The sequence below is a fragment of the Pelophylax lessonae genome (genome assembly GCF_965119305.1).
Source record: "Pelophylax lessonae genome assembly, chromosome: 4".
NCBI lineage: Eukaryota > Metazoa > Chordata > Amphibia > Anura > Ranidae > Pelophylax > Pelophylax lessonae.
This window is the reverse complement of record NC_138771.1, coordinates 355,890,096-355,909,131: the sequence shown is the minus strand read 5'-3', so window position 1 is coordinate 355,909,131 and position 19,036 is coordinate 355,890,096. Positions and strand designations below refer to the sequence as shown.

The following is a 19,036-nucleotide window of genomic DNA, read 5'->3' as shown; positions in this document are numbered from 1 at the left end:
TTCCATTTATATGAATATTTTGATCACATCTATGTTCACAAACATTTTCAATTTCATTGATCACTGCTGATGTTAGCGCTACACATTGTGTTATTGTTTTTTTGATTTTTTTTTTTTCTACAGATCAGTGTATTGCTGCTTTCGTGTGTGGTTTTTTTTTTTTTTTTTTTTATAAAATCCTGCGCTGATATGTAAACGGATCACATCTGCTTTGGAAAGGAGTTGGAATTAACCCATTCAGTATTCCCTTGAGTTGTATGTGAGTAGTTTCTTTATCTGACCACTAGAATATTTCATATATCGGGAGTATTGGACTGCAGTGTCTCCTCCAGCCACTAGAGGGCACAGGTTCACGCAGTATGGCCTACTTCTGTATAGACAGGAAGTAGAACAGCCATTCTTGATGGACCATGTGGGCTGAAGGACCAGCAAGGCATCCGAGACATAACTTCAGCCCATGGCTACATTTCTAAGGCAGAGCTAGGTGACCAGTCAAGGCATGAAGGTATATTTGTATACTTAGTGCTTAATCTGGGGGTTTGTACAACTGATCGTCGATACACCACTGTACTGGTATCGGTGCACTTAAAGGAGTTATGTCTCCAGAATAGCATGCATTTGGTCTGCAGGAACTTATTTTTTAGGCTGTTTTAAAGCAGCATTAAGGCTCTATTGGAGCCTATATGCTTGGAATATCCTGAAAAATCAGTTAGGGCCAAGTGCAGTTGAGCTGGTGCAACATAGTACACGTGCCTGCATGCTTGCATAAAATGCGTTCCTGCATGTTTGCATAAGCGCATGGTTGCATAGATGCATGTTGCATAAATGCATGCTTGCTAATTGCGTGGATGAATGTTTGCATGGGTACACGTTTGCGGGAACACCTATTTGCATTAAAAACGCATGCTTACATAAATGCATGCTTCCATAAACCCATATAGCATAAAAGTATATATGCTTAATTGCCTTGAACTGCATGCATATATGCTTAATTGCCTTGATCCTTAGGGATCCAGTAGATAAATAGTTGGAATCCTTACTTAAAGCTTTCTTTGCCATCGCTGGCTCTGCTGTTCAACCAGCTATAGCGGCTATAGGTGTTTGCCAATTCTTAAAGCATCGCTTTAAAAGGGTGACTATAAGTCTGCCTATTCAGGGAGAATCTTCTGAAGATTTGGCAGTTTCCTCACGCCTTGTCTTTGTGGTAGATGTCTTTAAGGATTCTACCCAACAGACTTTCTGAGTTCTTCTTCTTCTTTGTTCATATGCGCAGAAAACTATGGCTTAAAATTGGTCAGCAGAATTACCTTGTAAGAAACTGACAGCTTTTCCTTTCCATGGGGTACGTCTCTTTGAGGATCTGGATAAATAAATCCAGAAAATTTTAGGTGGAAAAGGCGCATTTTTGCCGGTAAAAGGATTAAACATCCATCTTTTAAAGCTCCAATGGTGCCTCCTAACACGTCAGCTTCTAGGCAGTTCCGACAGCCTCAGCCATCAGGGGTTAGACCTTAAAATCAAGGTCAGGAAAAACCCCGGGTCCAAAGGCCCATTAAATCCGGTTCCAAATCTGCCTTATGAGGGGGTTGCCCCCACACGTTTGGGTGGGGGGGGAGGCTCCTACAATTCTCAGAAACTTGGGGAATAGTGGTGCAGGACAGGTGGGTCTTGTCCACAGTGGCACGGGGCTACATGATAGAGTTCCGAGAGTTACCTCCCTGTTTCTGGGTTCAAATGTCCCTGTTTGCCAAGTGAAAAGGAAGTCCTTGTTCCAGGCCCTGGAACATTTGTGGGTACAGGGCGTGTGGAGGTTCCCACTAGCGAAAGGTTTACAGGTTTTTACTCAAACCTCTTTACAGTGTCAAAACCAAATGGCGAGGTAAGACCCATTCTAGATCCCATAGCTCTGAACCAGTATCTGACCGGTCTTTTCGCATGGAATCAATCCACTCTGTGGTAGCCTAGATTTTCTGGCTTCCATAGATATCAAGGATGCATACCTCCCATGTACCACTTTTTCAGGCTCCCTCAGAGGTTCTGAAGTTTGCAGTAGGACAGTGCTATTTCCAGTTTGTAGCTCTACCGTTCGGTCTGTTTGCAAAAATCTTGGCCCCGGAGTTAGCCTTTCTAAGGCCCCAAGGCGTCTGTCATGGGTTACCTGGACGACCCACTGTTAAAGAATTGTTTCAGTTTAGAGCTAACACAAGACGTATCCCTAATGATCCAGTGCCTAGTGGATTTGGGTTGGATTATCAATCTAGAGAAATCGACCTTAAAGCGGAGTTCCACCCGAAATTTATACTTACCTCCATCTTCTCGCTCCCGGTCACCTGAAAAACAAATGGATAATCGCAATTTTTTTTTTTTTTCACTTACCTTTTAGAGAAAATATACTCACCTTACTTCCTTCTTCCTCCCCTCGGCGGCCACGGCGATTCGTCACTTCCTGGCTTTTGCAATGATTCCTGGGAGCTGAACGTCATAGCTCCCAGGAATCATTGCGCCTGCACCGGCCCCGACGTCAGTTCCGGGGCGCGCGCGTCATCCCCTTCTAAACAGCTTCTGGGCATGCCCAGAAGCTGTGGAGGGATGATGCGCGCGACCCGGAAGTGACGTCGGGGCCGGTGCAGTGCATCGTGGGACCGAAGAAGGAGGAAGAGGACCGAAGAGGACGCGGAAGAGGATCGTGCTGGCTTCAAGCTGCCCACACCTGAGATGGCAGCGCTGGAGAAGACAATTTCAAGGTAAGTATATCTCCTGAAAGGTAAGTGCAACCCGGGACAGATCAGAGGCTAGCCATTGTGGAATGTGCTAGCCCTGACTGTCCCGGGGGTATTTTTGTAAAGAAATGTATAACCAGGGTGGAACTCCGCTTTAAAGCCTGTTCCAGTTTTGGAATATCTGGGTCTGGTTCTCGACACAGTTCAGGCAAAAGTTTATTTTTTTTATTTTTTTGCCATCAAAGGTTGTAGCCCTAAGAAGTCTGGTTCCGTTCCCTCCATACTACTATGCATGATACTATTGGGCAAAATGGTGGCCTCTTTCGAGGCAGTCCCTTATGCTCAATTCCACTCCAGACTGTCTTAGAACAGTAATCTCTCTGCTTGGAACAAGAAGGTCCAAGCATTGGATTCCCCTATGTCTCTTGCTCCAGGGGTCAGGCAGGATCTCTCTTGGTGGATGGTTCGCTTCAACCTAAGTAAAGTGAAATCTTTTTTGCCAGTAACCTGGGAGGTTGTAACCAGGCACCAGCCTGATTGGCCTGAGGTTCTTTCTATCCAGGGTAGAGAGACTTTTGCCCATCAACATCTTTGAAGCCAGGGCAGCCCGTTTGGCGCTGTGTCATTGGACAGCCTGGTTGCAGGGGGGGGGGGGGGGCTGTCAGCATTTAGTATGACATTGCTACCCTGGTGGCTTTTATCAACCATCAAGGGGACACCAAGAGCCAGTTCAGAAAGAGGTGAACCACATGTTCCATGTTTGTCAGCAGTATTCATCCCGGGTGTGGACAATTGTCAGGCAGACTTTCTAAGTCACCAGCAATTGTGTCCAGGGGAATGGTCCTTGCATCCCGAGGTGTTTCAGCTGATCAGTTAACATTGGGGTACCCCTGATGTAGTTCTATTGTCATCCAGGTTCAACAAGCGGGACAATTTTGTGTCCAGAACCATGGATCCGATCGCTATCGGAACAGATGCCTTAGTGACCCCCTTGGTCACAATTCAGCCTAATGTATGCATTTTCCTCTGATCTAATTTCTGCCACAGTTGTTGAGCAGAATTCAGGTGGAAGGGAAGCTGGTGATCCTGGTGGCTCCTGCATGGCCCAGGAGGACTTGGTTCGCAGTGGTTGTGAGGGTAGCCGTGGGGGAGCCATGGTTGCTTCCATGTCGTCCAGATCTGCTCTCCCAAGGTCCCATATGCCATCCTGCTTTATGGTCGCTAAATTTGACGGCCTGGCTATATGAAACCATAATGTTGATGGATCGGGGGATCTCAGTTTTGGATACATAGATTCTCCTGGAGACGAGTTTTCTTGCATTAATCAATTATAGAGTTTGAAAATCCTATATCTCTTGGTGTGAATCCAAGAAATGGCATCCTCGTAAGGATGTCATTGGTAGAATTCTTGCTTTTTTCTTCAGATAGGAGTGCTCTTAAAACTGGCATTAGGGACCATTAAAGGTCAAGCCTCAGCCTTGTTGGTTTTTTCCAGAGACCTTTAGCAATGCACTCTTTGGTGCGGACATTTTTGAACGGTGTGATTTGCATGGTTCACCAATTAAGCCAACCCTGTGTCCTTGGGATCTGAATCTTGTACTCTTGGCGCTGCAGAGGCAGCCCTTTGAACCTGTCAGGCAGTTTCCCTTGGTATTATTGGTAAGGAAATTTTGGTCTTTTCGGTTGCTATAACCTCGGCCAGGAGGGTCTCAAGAGTTAGCGGTTCTTTCCTGTAGAGACATGTGTGTTTTTTTTTTTTTTTTCTACAATCCATCCTTTTTGCCTAAAGTAGTATCAGGTTTTCACCTAAACCAGGATATAGTTCTGCTTTCCTTTTTTCCAAATTCTCAGACTCCAGAGGAAAGATTAACTGCACGAACCAATCAATCTAGTGTCTGTGAAGGCATCTGCACTAATCTGTAGTACCGATTCCTTGCTTTGGTATTGCCAGAAGGGCCTAGGAAAGGCCAAGCAGCAACTACTTCCACTATCTCTAGGTGGATTTGTCAAGTCATTGTTCAAGGTTATGGCTTAAAGGGTAGGATTCCGCCTTGAAGTTAAAAAGCGCATTCTACCCGGAGTATTTTACAGGTAATCTGTAGGAAAAAATCCTTTTTTTTTGTGTTTTGTAAGACCGCTGCGCAAATGCGGTGTGATTAAAAAATATTGCAACGATCTCCTTTTATTCTATAGGGTCTCTACTAAAAAAAAAAAAAATGTGTGTGTATATATGTATATGTATGTGTGTGTGTGTGTGTGTGTATGTTATATATGTGTATATATATATATATATATATATATATATATATATATATATATATATATATATATATATATATATATATATATATATATATATATATATATATATATATATATATATATATATATATATATATATATATATATATATATATATATATATATATATATATACATACACACATATATATATATACATATATATATATATATATATATATGTGTGTGTATATATATATATATATATATATATATATATATATATATATATATATATATATATATATATATATATATATATATATATATATATATATATATATATAGTGTGTGTGTGGGTTCTAAGTAATTTTCTAGCAAAAACGGATTTTTTAACTTGTAAACAAGAAGTGTCAGAAATAGGCCCGGTCCTTAACCACTTGCCGACCGCCGCACGCCCATCTACGTCGGCGGTCAGCCCCTCACAGGCAAAGTGACGTAGGGCTACGTCACTAGCTTGTGAGGGTCTAGGGAGCGAGCGCTGCCGGAGGCGCGCTCCCGCGTGGTCACGGACCCCCCCCCCCACGCGTGTGACCGTGGCTCCAAAAAGTGTTAAATTCCACCAAAAGTAAACCTAAAAAAAATTGTCATTCAAAGCGTGACAGCGATGAAAGCTTAAATATGGCCCATGGCAGAAAGGGGGTGAAAGTGTCTGGTATGGAGGTGGTTAAAGAGGAAAAATGAATTTAGTTTCCGATGCAGAAAGATTATGGGGACAAGAAGCTAATTTTAGGGTTTGTGTAGACTGACATTTGTTATCCTTCCTTTACCACACAAGCTGGCGTGAGTGCAAATTAAATTGTGAAACATCTGAAAGTCCTCTTGTACTTGCACACAGCTCCGCTGTGAAGTTACCTGGTGATCTCCCAATCTCTCTACTCCAACTGTTGCACATGCCAGATTGATATCAGCCCCATTGTTTCAGCTTATGATCTTGTGCCCCACGTTGGCTCTAAGCCCAAGAAATCTCAGTTTTCAGTCAGCGCAAAGCAATGACTGCTGGTCACTGCTCTCTGCTCTACTACTCCTACTCCTTCAGTACCCACTGGAGTGTCAGGCTGGAGATGGGGTGGGCGCAGCTGGCTTTGGCTCTCAGCTGCATGCTAAGATCGGAGCCAGCTGTCAATCAGGCAGCAGGGTGGATCCCAACAATATGGTTTGGATCTTCGAGCCTAGAGCAGCTCTGCCATGTCAACTGACAGCAGGCAATAGCCCACTATAAATTGATCCTAGGTTACAGGAGAGCAAATGTAAGTTCACTCTTGTGACCCATAAGAGCAGTCCATACTTCTTTTTAATCGTTTTTGTCTGTTTCATTTCCTTACATATATAAACAAATTAAGAATCTAGTTAAAAGCACATGCAGGAAATGGAAAGTAAAACGAAACCCTCAGAAGTTGTTTAATAAACACCAGGAAAGTCCTATGTCTTTATGCAAACATAAAAAAAAAACACTTGCATCGTATTCAGGGCTAGTTCACACCAGATGCTTTCCAGTGTCTTGTTAAATCGCATCCATGCACATTGCTGGTGATGTATTCAAATGGCCCTAGTTTAAACGAGTGTGGTCAGTTCAGTTCATACCACATGCAGTTCAATGTGTTCTTTCTGCATCAAAAACCTATGGATAGTAAGTTACATGGTTTTCAATGGCATAGTGCACACCAGTACAGTCCCAGTTCCAGGAAAAAAAAGTAGAACACGTTGCATTTTTTTTTTTTCTTTACACTGAAACGCATGTATTTAGAGTGACGAGAAGAGGAGAAAAAAAATGCACCGGACTGCTTAAAAAAAAAAAAATGTGAATGCGAAAAAGTATCTGGACTGCATTTTTATGGTGTGAAATGGCCCTTAATGAAGATGCACCTGGAATTCAGAAATTGGTGTAAACAGTACAAATCTGCTCGTTGGAGGAGAGCAGGCGGAGATCCCAGCACAGGCAGAAAACTACGCTGTGCTCACATCCCTAGTGTATTTAATAGGAAAGCAGAGGGACTGAGAGGATCACCAGGTATTTTACACAAAGCGATACTTTCTCATACATAACATTTTTGGGTAACACATTCTTTCATAACTTTTTAAGAGGTCAGTAATGGCAGCCCTTAGTTTAAAAAAAACTTGTTTTCGAAATTCTGAATGCATTCTGTTTTTCCAAACTGCATGACTGATGTGTTTAATGTATTTTTTCTCGGTTTTGTTTATTTTTAGATATCTGTGCTTGGTATAGAAACTGGAAGGACAGAAGTACACTTTTACAATGAAGTGTACGGGCTTGTCAGAGTGGCAGCGCCTACAGTTCTTGTTGGAAAATGCACTTCTTACGGAAACAAACAAGTGGAAGGTGCCATGTTTTCTAGATTCCACTATCAAGGTACCCAGAAATTTAGATCTTTGTTAGATTTTATGTATATTTGGTACAGTCAGTGACTGTGAACCCTCAAATGTTTCTCTTAAAAGAATAAACCTGTTGTTATACTTGCCTGCTTTGTGCAATGGTTTTGCACAGGGCAGTCCTGATCCTTTTCTTCTTGGGTCCCCTGCTGGCACTCCTGGCTCCCCTCTAAATCTGTTGCAGCTGTTTGTGGTTGCCAATCTACTTCTAACTTCAGCTTGTTCATTTAAGCTTTGACAAAAAAAAAAAAAACCTGGAAGTTGATTGTTTTCTAGAGAATTTTGCACTCTGAGTAAATCAACCCCTAGTCTTGTTCTTCATGGTCTTTCGTGGGGATGGCCATCTAGAAACAGGGTTTTTGCTTCCTTGAGTCACAGCATCCAGCAAGGGAACTAGCAGTCAGAGGATTCAATTACCAAAATCTAACACTGTGATGTGAGGCTTTAAACACAGGAGTGCTTAGGCACACTCATACCAGGATGTGCACAGCTGTTTTGGAAGAATTCCAGACAAAAGTTTAATTTGTGCTTGGGCACAATTAAATTCCAACATGGCAAATCTTACTTTGGTGTTCAGGTCCATCTAAACGTCTAGAAATGGATAGCTGTTCACATATTTGGAATCCAGATCCTGCTGCTGTGCTGCTCCCCCCCCCCCCCCCAAAACTCCAAACAATTGTTTCAAATTGAGCAAAAAGCCTTTTAATTTCACTAAAACTCTTGCCATGTGTGCCTTATCAGTCTATGAATTTGTGCACCCTTTATATCTTTTTGGTAACCTTTTTTGTTTTGCAGGGCACAGATATCTCTCCAATGCAGTATGAGCAAGTAGTTCTTTGGATGGATGAATTGAGATTGCGCTTCCAATTTTATCCTGAAACTTTTGGCTCGGCTGCTAGTTTTCTCAATCGCATCTTGGCAACTGTAAAGGTGAGTGCTCCTCTGTTTCATCAGAGCTCAGTGCCTTTTTGCAGTATTTTTAGCATCTTGCCAGAAAAGGCTTAATGCACATTGGAAACTGCAAAGCAAACACAGGCCAATCGAATTGCATGGAACATATCTGTAACTAAATGTAAATATTACATTTTCCATTGCACTTACAAAAAATCCTCTAAATGTAAGTGAAAGTAAGGCCCCATTCACCCTTGTGCGACTTTGAACCCTAAAGTCTCATGAAAAGTCACACCCCATGTTTCCCTATAACAGTTTATATCTGCAACTTCAAAGTGTTTTCTGCACTACTGTGGTCTGATTTTTTTTTTTTTTTTAATGGGACTTGAGGTCCATAGGCCTCCAGTGTAATACCTCGAAAGTCGCACCTGCATAATATAGATGCGAATTGGGTGTGACTTATGAAGAGCATGCTGGCAATGGGGAGAAAAAAAGAAAACCTTTTTTAAAACAACAGCATTGGGGCCACCACCATAGTTATTGAAGAGCTGTCACACTGCTGAGCAGGCAGACAGCGGGCGCCTTTTGTCGGGCAGGTGTTTATTTAAAAAAAAAAAAAAAAGATCTATTGTCAATCACGCTGCTGCCGTCTCAGGGGAAAAAGAAAAATGGAGAGGGGGGAAAAAGGAATTGTCAACTTTTTTTTTTGGGTGGGGGGGGTTCCCACCTCTGATGTTTACTCTACTCCTCTACTCAGGTTTGTGTCGGAGCGTGAAAATTTAAACATGGTGGAGATGCTGCGTCGGAGGTGCCTGTCCCTTTTGGCACCATAGGTCCTCCACTGTTTCTGGGGGTGTTCCCCTTTCCCGCTTACTTTGACAACATTGTCACATAACAGTGGGGTTGTCCAAAACGCACTCTTATCGTCCAAAAGCGTTTTGCTATACAGTATCCTTATAAGGATTTCCTGCTTAAAAATTGGACGGTCCCACCTGTAGTGGACTTGCCAGTTTTCCAGGTTAAATAAAGCTACCTTAATTCTGGTTGAGGAGTCCTTCGCCTTTAAAGATCCAGTTGTTGATAGGAGAGCGGAGGCTCTGGTCCGCCATATGCTTCACTATGGCTAGTTCGGCTTAGGCTGGTATTTACTATTGTCCTGGTGTCGCAAACTGACAAGTGGCCTAAACTTTTATGCCGGGACCTGGAGGGGAAACGGCTTCCCCGGCCTTTGCGGAACTGGCCGATCAGTTGATCCAGGGGCTACAGTTTATCTGTGATGGCTCTTTGGATGCGGCTCTTTTGATTTTAGGCTGTATCAGCAGAAGGCCTCATCTTTTCTCCCCTTTGTGGGGGATCGCTTGTTTGGAGCTTCCTTAGATTACCTCATTAGGGTCTCGCAGGGGGAAGAGTACTCTTCTTCTGCAGGCTAAATGGGGCAAGGACCCCCATCGTAGATGTGCGCCATTCTTCTCGGCTCATAAGAGGCTTTTTCATCCCTCAAGGGATAAGTTCTTCGGGGGCCTCTCCTGGAAGTTCCAAAAGTACCTGGTCTGGCAAGCCACGAGGGGCTCTTCCAAGGACAAGGCTTCCTCTGCATGGGCGCCCTCACCCATATCTGGGATGGGGGGACATCTTTGCTGATTTACAGATCCATGGGCTTCTCTGGTCCAGGTCAAGTGGGTCCACAAATTTTTTATTTTTTTTTTTTCCGGCTACAAGATCGAGTTTCCATCTTTTCCTCCAGGAAAGGTTCTTTCCTTCCAACCTGCACTTGTCTCCAGATCGCTTACGGGGTCACTTTGGGGCAGTGCAAGACTTGTTACTTCATGGGGTGATTGTCCCGGTTCCAGCTTCGGAATGTTTTCAGGGGTTTTACTCGAACCTGTTTACAGTTCCCTGGAAGGAAGGCAAGGTTTGTCCGCTTTGTGTGGGTACAGAAGTTCCAAATGGGAGTCTATTCGCACGGTAGTGGTGTCCCTACGTCTGGGGAATTTTCTCGCTTTGATCGACATCAAGGACACCTACCTTCACATTCAAATGTGTGCCGGTCAGCAGCGCTTCCGCCACTTTGCCGTGGGCGAGGAGCATTATCGGTTTGTGGCGTTTTACCTTTGGTCTTCTCAGTGTTGGCCCCGGTGCTAGCATTGTTGCGTCAGCGGAGGATCGCAGTACTGGGGTGCCTAGACGATCCTCTTCTGCAAGCAGTCTGACTGCTGATGGACACTATGGAAATTACTCTGCGATCTCTGAGGCAGTTTGGTTGGATTCTGAACCTTCAGAAGTCTGCTCTGGTTCTGGTCACAAAACTGGACTAGCTGGGTGGATTCAACCTCAGCCAGAGTGTTGCTTCCTCTGGAAACTCCAGAAATTGCAGGAGGCAATTAAGCTTCTGTAGTCCAGCAGACAGTCACTCCTCCAGGCTTGCATGCAGGTGCTGGGCCTGATGGTGTCTACCTTCGAGGCTGTCCCGTTGGCACAGCTCCACACAAGATCTCTGCAAAAAGATTCTGGTGAAATGGGACAAGAATCCAGTCTCTAGAGGTGGCTTCCTTTTCCGGCACTTCAACAGGGAAATCCTTCTCCCTCTTTACTGGGCTGTTGTCATCACAGATGCCAGCCTGTTCTGGTGGGGAGGTGTCCTCGGCACAGCTTGTGCTCAGGGCGTCTGGACTTGGAAGAGTCCAGACTGCTGATCAATGTACTGGAACTCTAAAGATCCAGACAAAGTCCGATCGCTCAGACAATTGGTCTATAGGGTAGTCCAGTACGAATTCAATTAGACGATGCCGTGGCCTATGTTAATTGCCATGGTGGCACAAGAAGTGTCCTGGCCGATCGGTAAGTAGCCTGCATTGTAAGGTGGGCAGAACAATCGTTCCAGCCCTCTCTGCTGTACACATTCCATGGAAGATACAGAGGTTTGTGGTATGGTCTCGGGATCCTCTGGCTAACGCCAAAGACGCATTAGTGGATCCCTGGCGTTAGTATCGTCTGATTTATGCCTTTCCCGCCCTCTAACTTCTGCTAAGACTCCTGTGCAGGATGGAGGCAGCAAGGGATTCCAGTCTTTCTGGTGGCTCAAGCCTGGCCTAGCCAGTCTTGGTACGGCTAGTCGCCGTTGCTCTTTGGAGACTTCCTCTCAGGGAAGATCTGCTGTCTCAATGACCAATGTTCTATCCTGCTTTACAGTCGCTGGTTTAAACGGCTGGGCTGTTAAAAGCCAGGTGCTGAAGAATAGAGGTTTGTCTGAATCAGTGATTTCTACGCTGTTAAAGGTTAGAAAATATACTTCCTAGGAAGATCTAACATTCTTTTGGAAGACGTACATTACATGGTGTGAGTCTTTTGGGGGTCGCTCCTTTTTCGGTGGCTCGGATCTTGGCTTTCCTCCAACGGGGGGGGGGGGGAAATAGAGCAGCGATTTGGCCTTGAGTATCATCAAGGGCCAGGTTTCGGCCTTGGCTGTTTTCTTTTAACGTCCATTGGCCACACTTTTTTTTTTTTTTTCTCCTTGGTGTGTACCTTTTTTTTTAATCCTGGGAGCTTGACACTAGGTTCCTCCAGTGCAGTCTCAATTACCGCTGTGGGTTCTAAAATTTGTTGTCAGTTATCCAGGAATCTCTCTTCAAAAATAGCTGGAGGTTCCCCTGCTGAAGTCCCAGAAGGTGGCCTTTTTGGTGGCTATTATTTCGACGTTCAGGATGTCGGAGCTGGTGGCGTTGTCCTTTTACCTTACCTGTTTGGTTTACAGAGCTAAGGTGGTTCTTCGTCCCTATCTGTTCCTTCCAACTGTTGTCTCTGATTTCCATTTGCATGAGAACATTGTATTGCCTTCCCCATATCCCAGGCCTAAGCATCCTAAGGAAATTGCTCTGCATTCCCTGGATGTGGTTTGGGCAATTGGGGTGTACCTAGCAGCTATGGAGTCTTTTTTAGCAAGTCAGACTCTTTCTTTTTGTACTCAGTTTGGACCTCCAAAGGGTTGGCCGGTTTTCCACTGTGACCATTTCCAGATGGATCAGACAGTGATTCAGGCCTATTCAATTAGGGGTCAGGTTCCTCCTTTCCTTGTTAAGGCACACTCTACTCAGGAGCTTAGTGCCTCCTGGGCCTTCTGTCAGGCATCATTGATGCAGGTCTGGTTGTCTGTGCACACTTTCACAAAGCTGCTGTTTAGAGGACCTGGTCGTGTGTGTTGTGTTTTTCCCCAGGTGAGCTTCAGTTTATGATGGGGTTTTTCCCACCCCACATGTTTTAAAACTGCTTTGGGACTTCCCAATGGTTAAGAATCAGGAGCTGTGTCTGTCAATGACTGAAATTCAATAGTATTTCTCTTATGTCCTCCGACAGTCGCCGCCTCTTCATATTCGTCACAATGGGGTAATTGACCTTTGCTCCGTAGGAGTAGCTAGGCAACAGAATATGTCAATATTAAAGCTTTTAACATATCCCACCCCCAGGGGGTGGTCCCCTCAGTCAATACCCTCCTACTTCCTGTATCCATACCTCAGTTTCATTGTCTAGCTTGTCAGGAGTAGCTGGATGTCTCTATGCTGGGGCATTTTGTCTCAGCCTTTCTCTTCTTTTTTGATTTTATTTGAGTTTTTTTCTCTTTCTTTACTTAGCTGTTACTTTTGTCAGCATTAGTTAGGTCTTCTGATGAAGAGGATCATGCGGGCTGGGTCTCGGGCTGGCCCCCCTGGTTGCAGGTTGTGGGTCAGTGGCTTCCCAGCCTGCCATCGAGCGTTCAGTCAGGTATTTTTCCTGGCACAGTGAACGACCCATCCCTGTTCGCTGCAGGGATGCTATGGTGAGGTGGCTACCTCACTGAACGCCATGCGGTTTCGCACCGCAGTTCTCCTGCGTCCTGACTGCGACTCTCCCTGTCCCATGTGCAGTGGCTTGATTGCTTGTGCGGGTTCCCCACGCCATTTAGGAGGTAAGTGTATCTGTGTGGGGACCTGTCTGTTTGGGGGGGTGTCAGTCTGGGACTGTGTAACCCTGCCTATGTTCACACTAAAGGACTCCCTATCTGTCTTGGCTGCATTCTGTGGGCTGCAAGGAGGGGGGCTATGCTGCACTGTTTCTGTGTCACTGTGTGCTGTTTTTTTTTACTGTGTGACAGGCTGTGTGCTGCGGGGCATGATTGGATCGTGTTATGCACACTTGCAGCGAACGCTGCTGCGGTCCGCCATTGTTTTATTATACTGCACGTGTACTGTGGTTTTCACTGTGTGTGGGGAGCGGCGTTTTCGGCGCCAAGCGCTGCCATTTTGGCGGCGATCGCTCCGGCCTCATGCTAGCACTGCGGGCGGCCATTTTTCTGTAGCCTTCCATAGGCTTTAACAGAGCGCCCTGTGTTGCATCACTTCCTTTTCCCTGGGCGCACCGATCGAGGCAGCAGCAGCGGTGGTCTCTCCAGGTTTTATCCTCTATCCCTGTTATCCTTGCCTGAGTTTGTACTTTTCCTGTGGGGGTCGGCTTTGTGCTGGTGTGTGAGTGCGGTGGGCTGCGCTCGCCACGCTTTTAAAGGGGCAGTTACCCTTTATTCTTCAAACTTTTGGGGGCATGGATTCTCAGGAAAGCAAATTTCCTCTCACTCTGGTGGGAGGCCAAGGGGCTGCTGTTTCCTCCCCAGGGGGTGATTTGGCTACTGTTGTGGCTAACCTTGCTGCTCAGGTGCAAATGCTTGGGGCTGCTCAATCCACAAAACGGCCCAGAGTTTCACTTTCCTCTGATTCAGAGGGTGATGGTGATGGGGCTGCTGTGGCTGGGGTCTCCTTATCGGGGTCCCGTTCCTCCCTGGATCTTGTGGGGTCTGAGGTGGAGGCTGAGGTTGAAGGGGTTGATAATTCTCCCCCTGGCTCGTCTGAAGAGCTTGCACTCATGGATGACTTGGTTGCTTCTATCAAACAAACACTGCGTTTGCAGGATGAACCATGTCCTCCTGCTGTCCTGGCCTCTTATGGGACGCAGCGAAGACGCAAGACATCGCAGGTTTTTCCTTGCACTGAAGATTTTCAGCGCGCTGTTGGTGAACAATGGCGCAATTTACGCAAGCCTTTTGCTGTACCAAGTAGGTTCTAGCTGCGTTATCCTTTCGCACCCGCTACTGATGAACGTTGGTGTGTGCCGCCTCCGGTGGATCACGCGGTGGCGGTTTTGAATAAGCCCACTGCGATCCCTGCTGAGGATACCCCGGTGTTCAGCCTCCTGTCCGTGGCATCCCGGAAGTCTCTTGCCCGTCATACTTATTCGGTTACCGGTTCTATGCTAAAAGCTATTTTTGCTTCACTTATGGCAGCTCAGGCTGTCGCGAATTGGACGCAGGTGCTTCGGCGCGTCCTGGTGGCTTACTCTGCCCCACCGGCGACTCTGGATATGGTGGATCAAATCCATCAGGGTGTCATGTATTTGTGTGATGCAGACTTGGATATAGTACCGTTGGCTGCACGTGTACACAGTGTGGCGGTGTTGTCTCGCCGCCTGATTTGGCTGAAGTGTTGGTCTGTGGACCAATCTTCGCGCAAAACCTTAGCTAATCTACCCTATAATGGATCTCGCCTTTTTTGGTGATTCCTTGGATACACTGATAAAGGGGATCACGGGTGGTAAGAGCACGCTCTTGCCCCAATTCCACAAGGCTAAGGCTGCTACTGGTAAGAAGCAGGCTTCTTTTCGGCCCTCTCAGGGGTCCTTTCGTGCCTTTCGGTCGCACTATAAGGGCAAGCCTTTCAAAGGTCAAGGCTCCCAAAAGAAGCCGTGGACAGGTAAGCAGAAGTCCTGCCAGTCCGGATCCACTGCCCATAACAATGCGGCCTGAAGGGGCGCCCTCACCCAGTTCTGGGGTGGGGGGACGCTTGCTTGGTTTTCTTCAACCTTGGCTGGCCCGTGTTCGGGACAGGTGGGTTCAGGAAATCGTTCGGTCTGGTTACAAGATCGAGTTTCTCTCTCGGCCGGAGAGCAGATTTTTTTTCCCTCAAATCTTCAACGGTCTCCGAAAGCGTTTGCGGGATCTGCACCTGGCGGTGCGGGACCTGCGGGCTCAGGGAGTGGTGGTCCCGGTGCCTCCATCGGGACAGATTTCGAGGGTTCTATTCCAATCTGTTCACTGTGCCCAGGAACGAGGGCAAGGTGCGTCCAATTCTGGACTTAAAGGCACTGAACCGCTTTGTGCGGGTTCGCAAGTTCCGCATGGAATCCCTGCGGTCGGTGGTGGCTGCCCTATTTCCAGGGGAATTCATGGCTTCCATCGACTTGAAGGATGCGTACCTTCACATCCCGATTTTCGAGGGTCACCAGAGGTACCTTCGATTCGCCATTGCGGAGGATCATTACCAATTCGTGGCGCTGCCTTTTGGTCTCGCTTCGGCTCCACGGGTGTTCACCAAGGTGCTTGCATCGGTTCTGGCCTTGTTGAGAACCCAGGGCATCTCTGTCCTGGGGTATCTGGACGACATTCTAGTTCGGTCTGCGACCAGCCAGGGTCTGGTGACGGACCTGTCCGTCACGATGCAGACTCTGCAGGAGTTTGGTTGGACGATAAATTTTCCAAAATCGACGCGGTGTCCGTCGGTTCGTCTTCCCTACCTGGGAATGATTCTGGACTCGGTCCAGGCGAAGGTCTTCCTACCGGACGACAAACTCAGGACTCTTCAGGAGGAGGTCAGGTCCCTCAGGGACGTTCCGTGCTCGTCCCTCCGGACGTGCATGCGATGTCTGGGATTGATGGTCTCGACCTTCGAGGCGATTCCCTTCGCCCAGTTTCACACGCGGGGTCTCCAAGCGGAGATCCTGTCCAGGTGGGACGGGCGCCCGCAATCTCTGGATCTCCAGATTTCGTTGAGCCATCGCACCAGAAGGGATCTTCTGTGGTGGCTCCAGTCCCCGGCGGTGTCGGGGGGCAAGTCTTTTCGTCCTCTTTCATGGACGGTGGTCACCACGGATGCCAGCCTGTCGGGCTGGGGTGGTGTTCTGGGCGTTCTGTCCGCCCAGGGAACTTGGTTGGAGGAGGAATCCTCCCTTCCGATCAACATTCTGGAATTGCGAGCGATAAATCTCTGCCTTCGACGTTGGACGGACAGGCTGCAGGGCCGTCCGGTTCGGGTGCAGACAGACAATGCCACGGCAGTGGCCTACATCAACCACCAAGGGGGCACCAGGAGTGCCCGAGCGGCTCGGGAGGTGGCCGACATTCTGTCTTGGGCCGAGACGCACGTCCCGGCGATATCGGCGGTTCACATTCCGGGGGTGGAGAACTGGCAGGCGGATTATCTGAGTCGCCAGTCCCTGCGCGAAGCCTAAACATCCGAAGGAGGTGGATTTGCATTCCTTGGATGTTCGGGCGCTTAGGGTTTACCTAAAAGCGACTAAATTTTTTCGCAAGTCGTATTCTTTGTTTGTCCTTCCTGAGGGACCTCAGAAGGGCATGGCGGCGTCGGCTTCTACCATCGCCAAATGGATCAGACAGACTGTTGAACAGGCCTATGCTTTGAAGGGGAAAGTTCCTCCTATGCCTGTGAAGGCGCACTCTACCAGATCTCTGAGTACGTCTTGGGCCTGTCGTCATGGGGCTTCTGTGGCCCAATTGTGTAAGGCGGTGACTTGGTCGACCGTTCACACATTCACAAAATTCTACAAGGTGGATGTTCAGGCATCGGCAGATGCTTCCTTTGGCCGCAAGGTTCTTAGTGCGGCGGTTCCTTAGGGTCCTTTGTTTTGGACCCTTGGCTGTTGGGATATGTTTTTTTATCCCTAGGTTGTTTTTTCCTGGGTTGTTGCTCCTGTTGAGCAAGTTTTTTTTTTTTTTTTTTTTTTTTTCATGCTTTCCAGCTGGTTTCCTTCCTTTGGTAAGGTTCCTTTCTCTGATGTGGAGACTGCGTTGCCTTGGGCGCGGCTGCGTTTCCCACCCCTCATGTTTGCACTGCTTTGGGACGTCCCCATTGTGACGAATATGAAGAGGCGGCGACTGTCGGAGGACGTAAGAGAAAACTGAATTTTTGTAAAATCTTACCTGTAAAATTCCTTTCTCTGAGTCCTCCGACAGTCGCCGCCCCCGCCCCTCTTTTTGGGGTTTGGTTATATACTCTACTGCTATTCCACTAAAACTGAGGTATGGATACAGGAAGTAGGAGGGTATTGACTGAGGGGACCACCCCCTGGGGGTGGGATATGTTAAAAGCTTTAATATTGACATATTCTGTTGCCTATCTACTCCTACGGAGCAAAGGTCAATTACCCCATTGTGACGAATATGAAGAGGCGGCGACTGTCGGAGGACTCAGATAAAGGAATTTTACAGGTAAGATTTTACAAAAATTCAGTTTTTTGACTTGCCGTAAAATCCATCTCTCTGATCTTCCTTGACAGACACACCACCCATCCCTCTGTGGAGTTGCCTTTCTTCTGACACTGTTTCTAACAGAACTGCGTGTCTATAGTGGCGTGTATACCCCCTGGAACTGCCCATAGTCGAGCTTTATCCTGCCTAGTGTCCTGCTCCTGTAGGGGGCAGTATAACCCAATGGTTAAGAATCGGGAGCTGTGTCTGTCAATGAACATCAGAGAAATGGATTTTACAGTAAGCCAAAAATCCTTTTTTTTTTTTTTTTTTTTTTTTTTTTTTTCTCCATTCAAATCGTTCTGAATTTGATATTCGCTCAAATAGAGAAACCAAATTAAACTAAACACATTTTTTCTGTTCACATATCGAACGACTTTGGCTTTGACCAATATGATAATTTGTGCTCTACAAAGTCTCTCATCCAAAGTGGCAATGGAAACTGCAATATTTTAAAGTTGCACAAGTGAATAGGCTCTTAATGCACTTTCTAGTAAGATATACAATATAATATAATATAATTATTTCATCCCTCCCCCATATGTTTTGTCACTTGTAGGTCCAGGTGAAGTATCTTCGATGTATTGCCATCACGTGTTTATATCTTGCTGCCAAAACCAATGAAGAGGATGAGGTAAAGGCATTGTTCTAGTGTTTAAATTATGTTTGCTTTCAGAGTTTCTTGCTTCATTTGAATGTAAAAACCTCCCTCAATTAAAAGAAATGGATGTAAATGGATAGGTATGTGTGTGAGACATTGTCCTGCAACAGGGAAACGCCTGAAAGCATCTGGGCCTTGTAGATCTTGGCCGTTTTATAAGACCGTTCCCCCAAAGCAATAATGGATTCCCCCAGGTGTGATGGCTGGTGGAACCCGTGAGCACTGTGGGGAAAACCAAAGGGCGACCCTCCCAAAAGCATCAGATTTCTGAGGATTTTGTGAATGGATCAACTTTCTGGAGGTGCGGGCAGTGGGAAAGATAAAATACAGTGTTATGCTGAGTACACACTATGAGGGACGATCGCTTGACTTTTTTTGTATAGTGTGAACACAGCTTTTGACATCCGATTTAGACTTTTGCAAACAAAAATTTCAGAATGGACAAGCTCCAAAAATGTTCTTATATGAACAGCACAAACTGTGTACTGTTTTTTTAGTATGAGAAATATCAGATACGAAAGACTGTGCACGTTAAGAAGTAGTAAACGGCAAAAGAAAGCCTTTGTCATACAAGAATTTTTGTACATTTCCTTCCTCGGTTCTGACTTGATGTGAAACCTCGAGGAAAACTGGATGGTCATTCTGCCGATTTTTCTCAGTGTGCACCCAGCTTAACCACCTCAGCCCCGGAAGGTTTTGCCCCCCTTAATGACCAGGCCATTTTTGGCAATT

General features: G+C 46.4%; 1 protein-coding gene across 1 annotated transcript in view; it reads left to right on the top strand.

Moving 5' to 3' along the window:
• The window catches only part of CCNI2 (cyclin I family member 2), a 65,587-nt gene that overhangs the window by 13,160 nt on the left and 33,391 nt on the right, over nucleotides 1–19,036 (top strand). Inside the window, exons 2-4 of the mRNA XM_082254252.1 lie at nucleotides 7,230–7,392; nucleotides 8,208–8,342; nucleotides 18,203–18,277. Coding sequence (XP_082110378.1) covers nucleotides 7,279–7,392; nucleotides 8,208–8,342; nucleotides 18,203–18,277 — 324 coding nt within the window. The 5' untranslated portion in view covers nucleotides 7,230–7,278. The remainder of the gene's footprint in view (nucleotides 1–7,229; nucleotides 7,393–8,207; nucleotides 8,343–18,202; nucleotides 18,278–19,036) is intronic.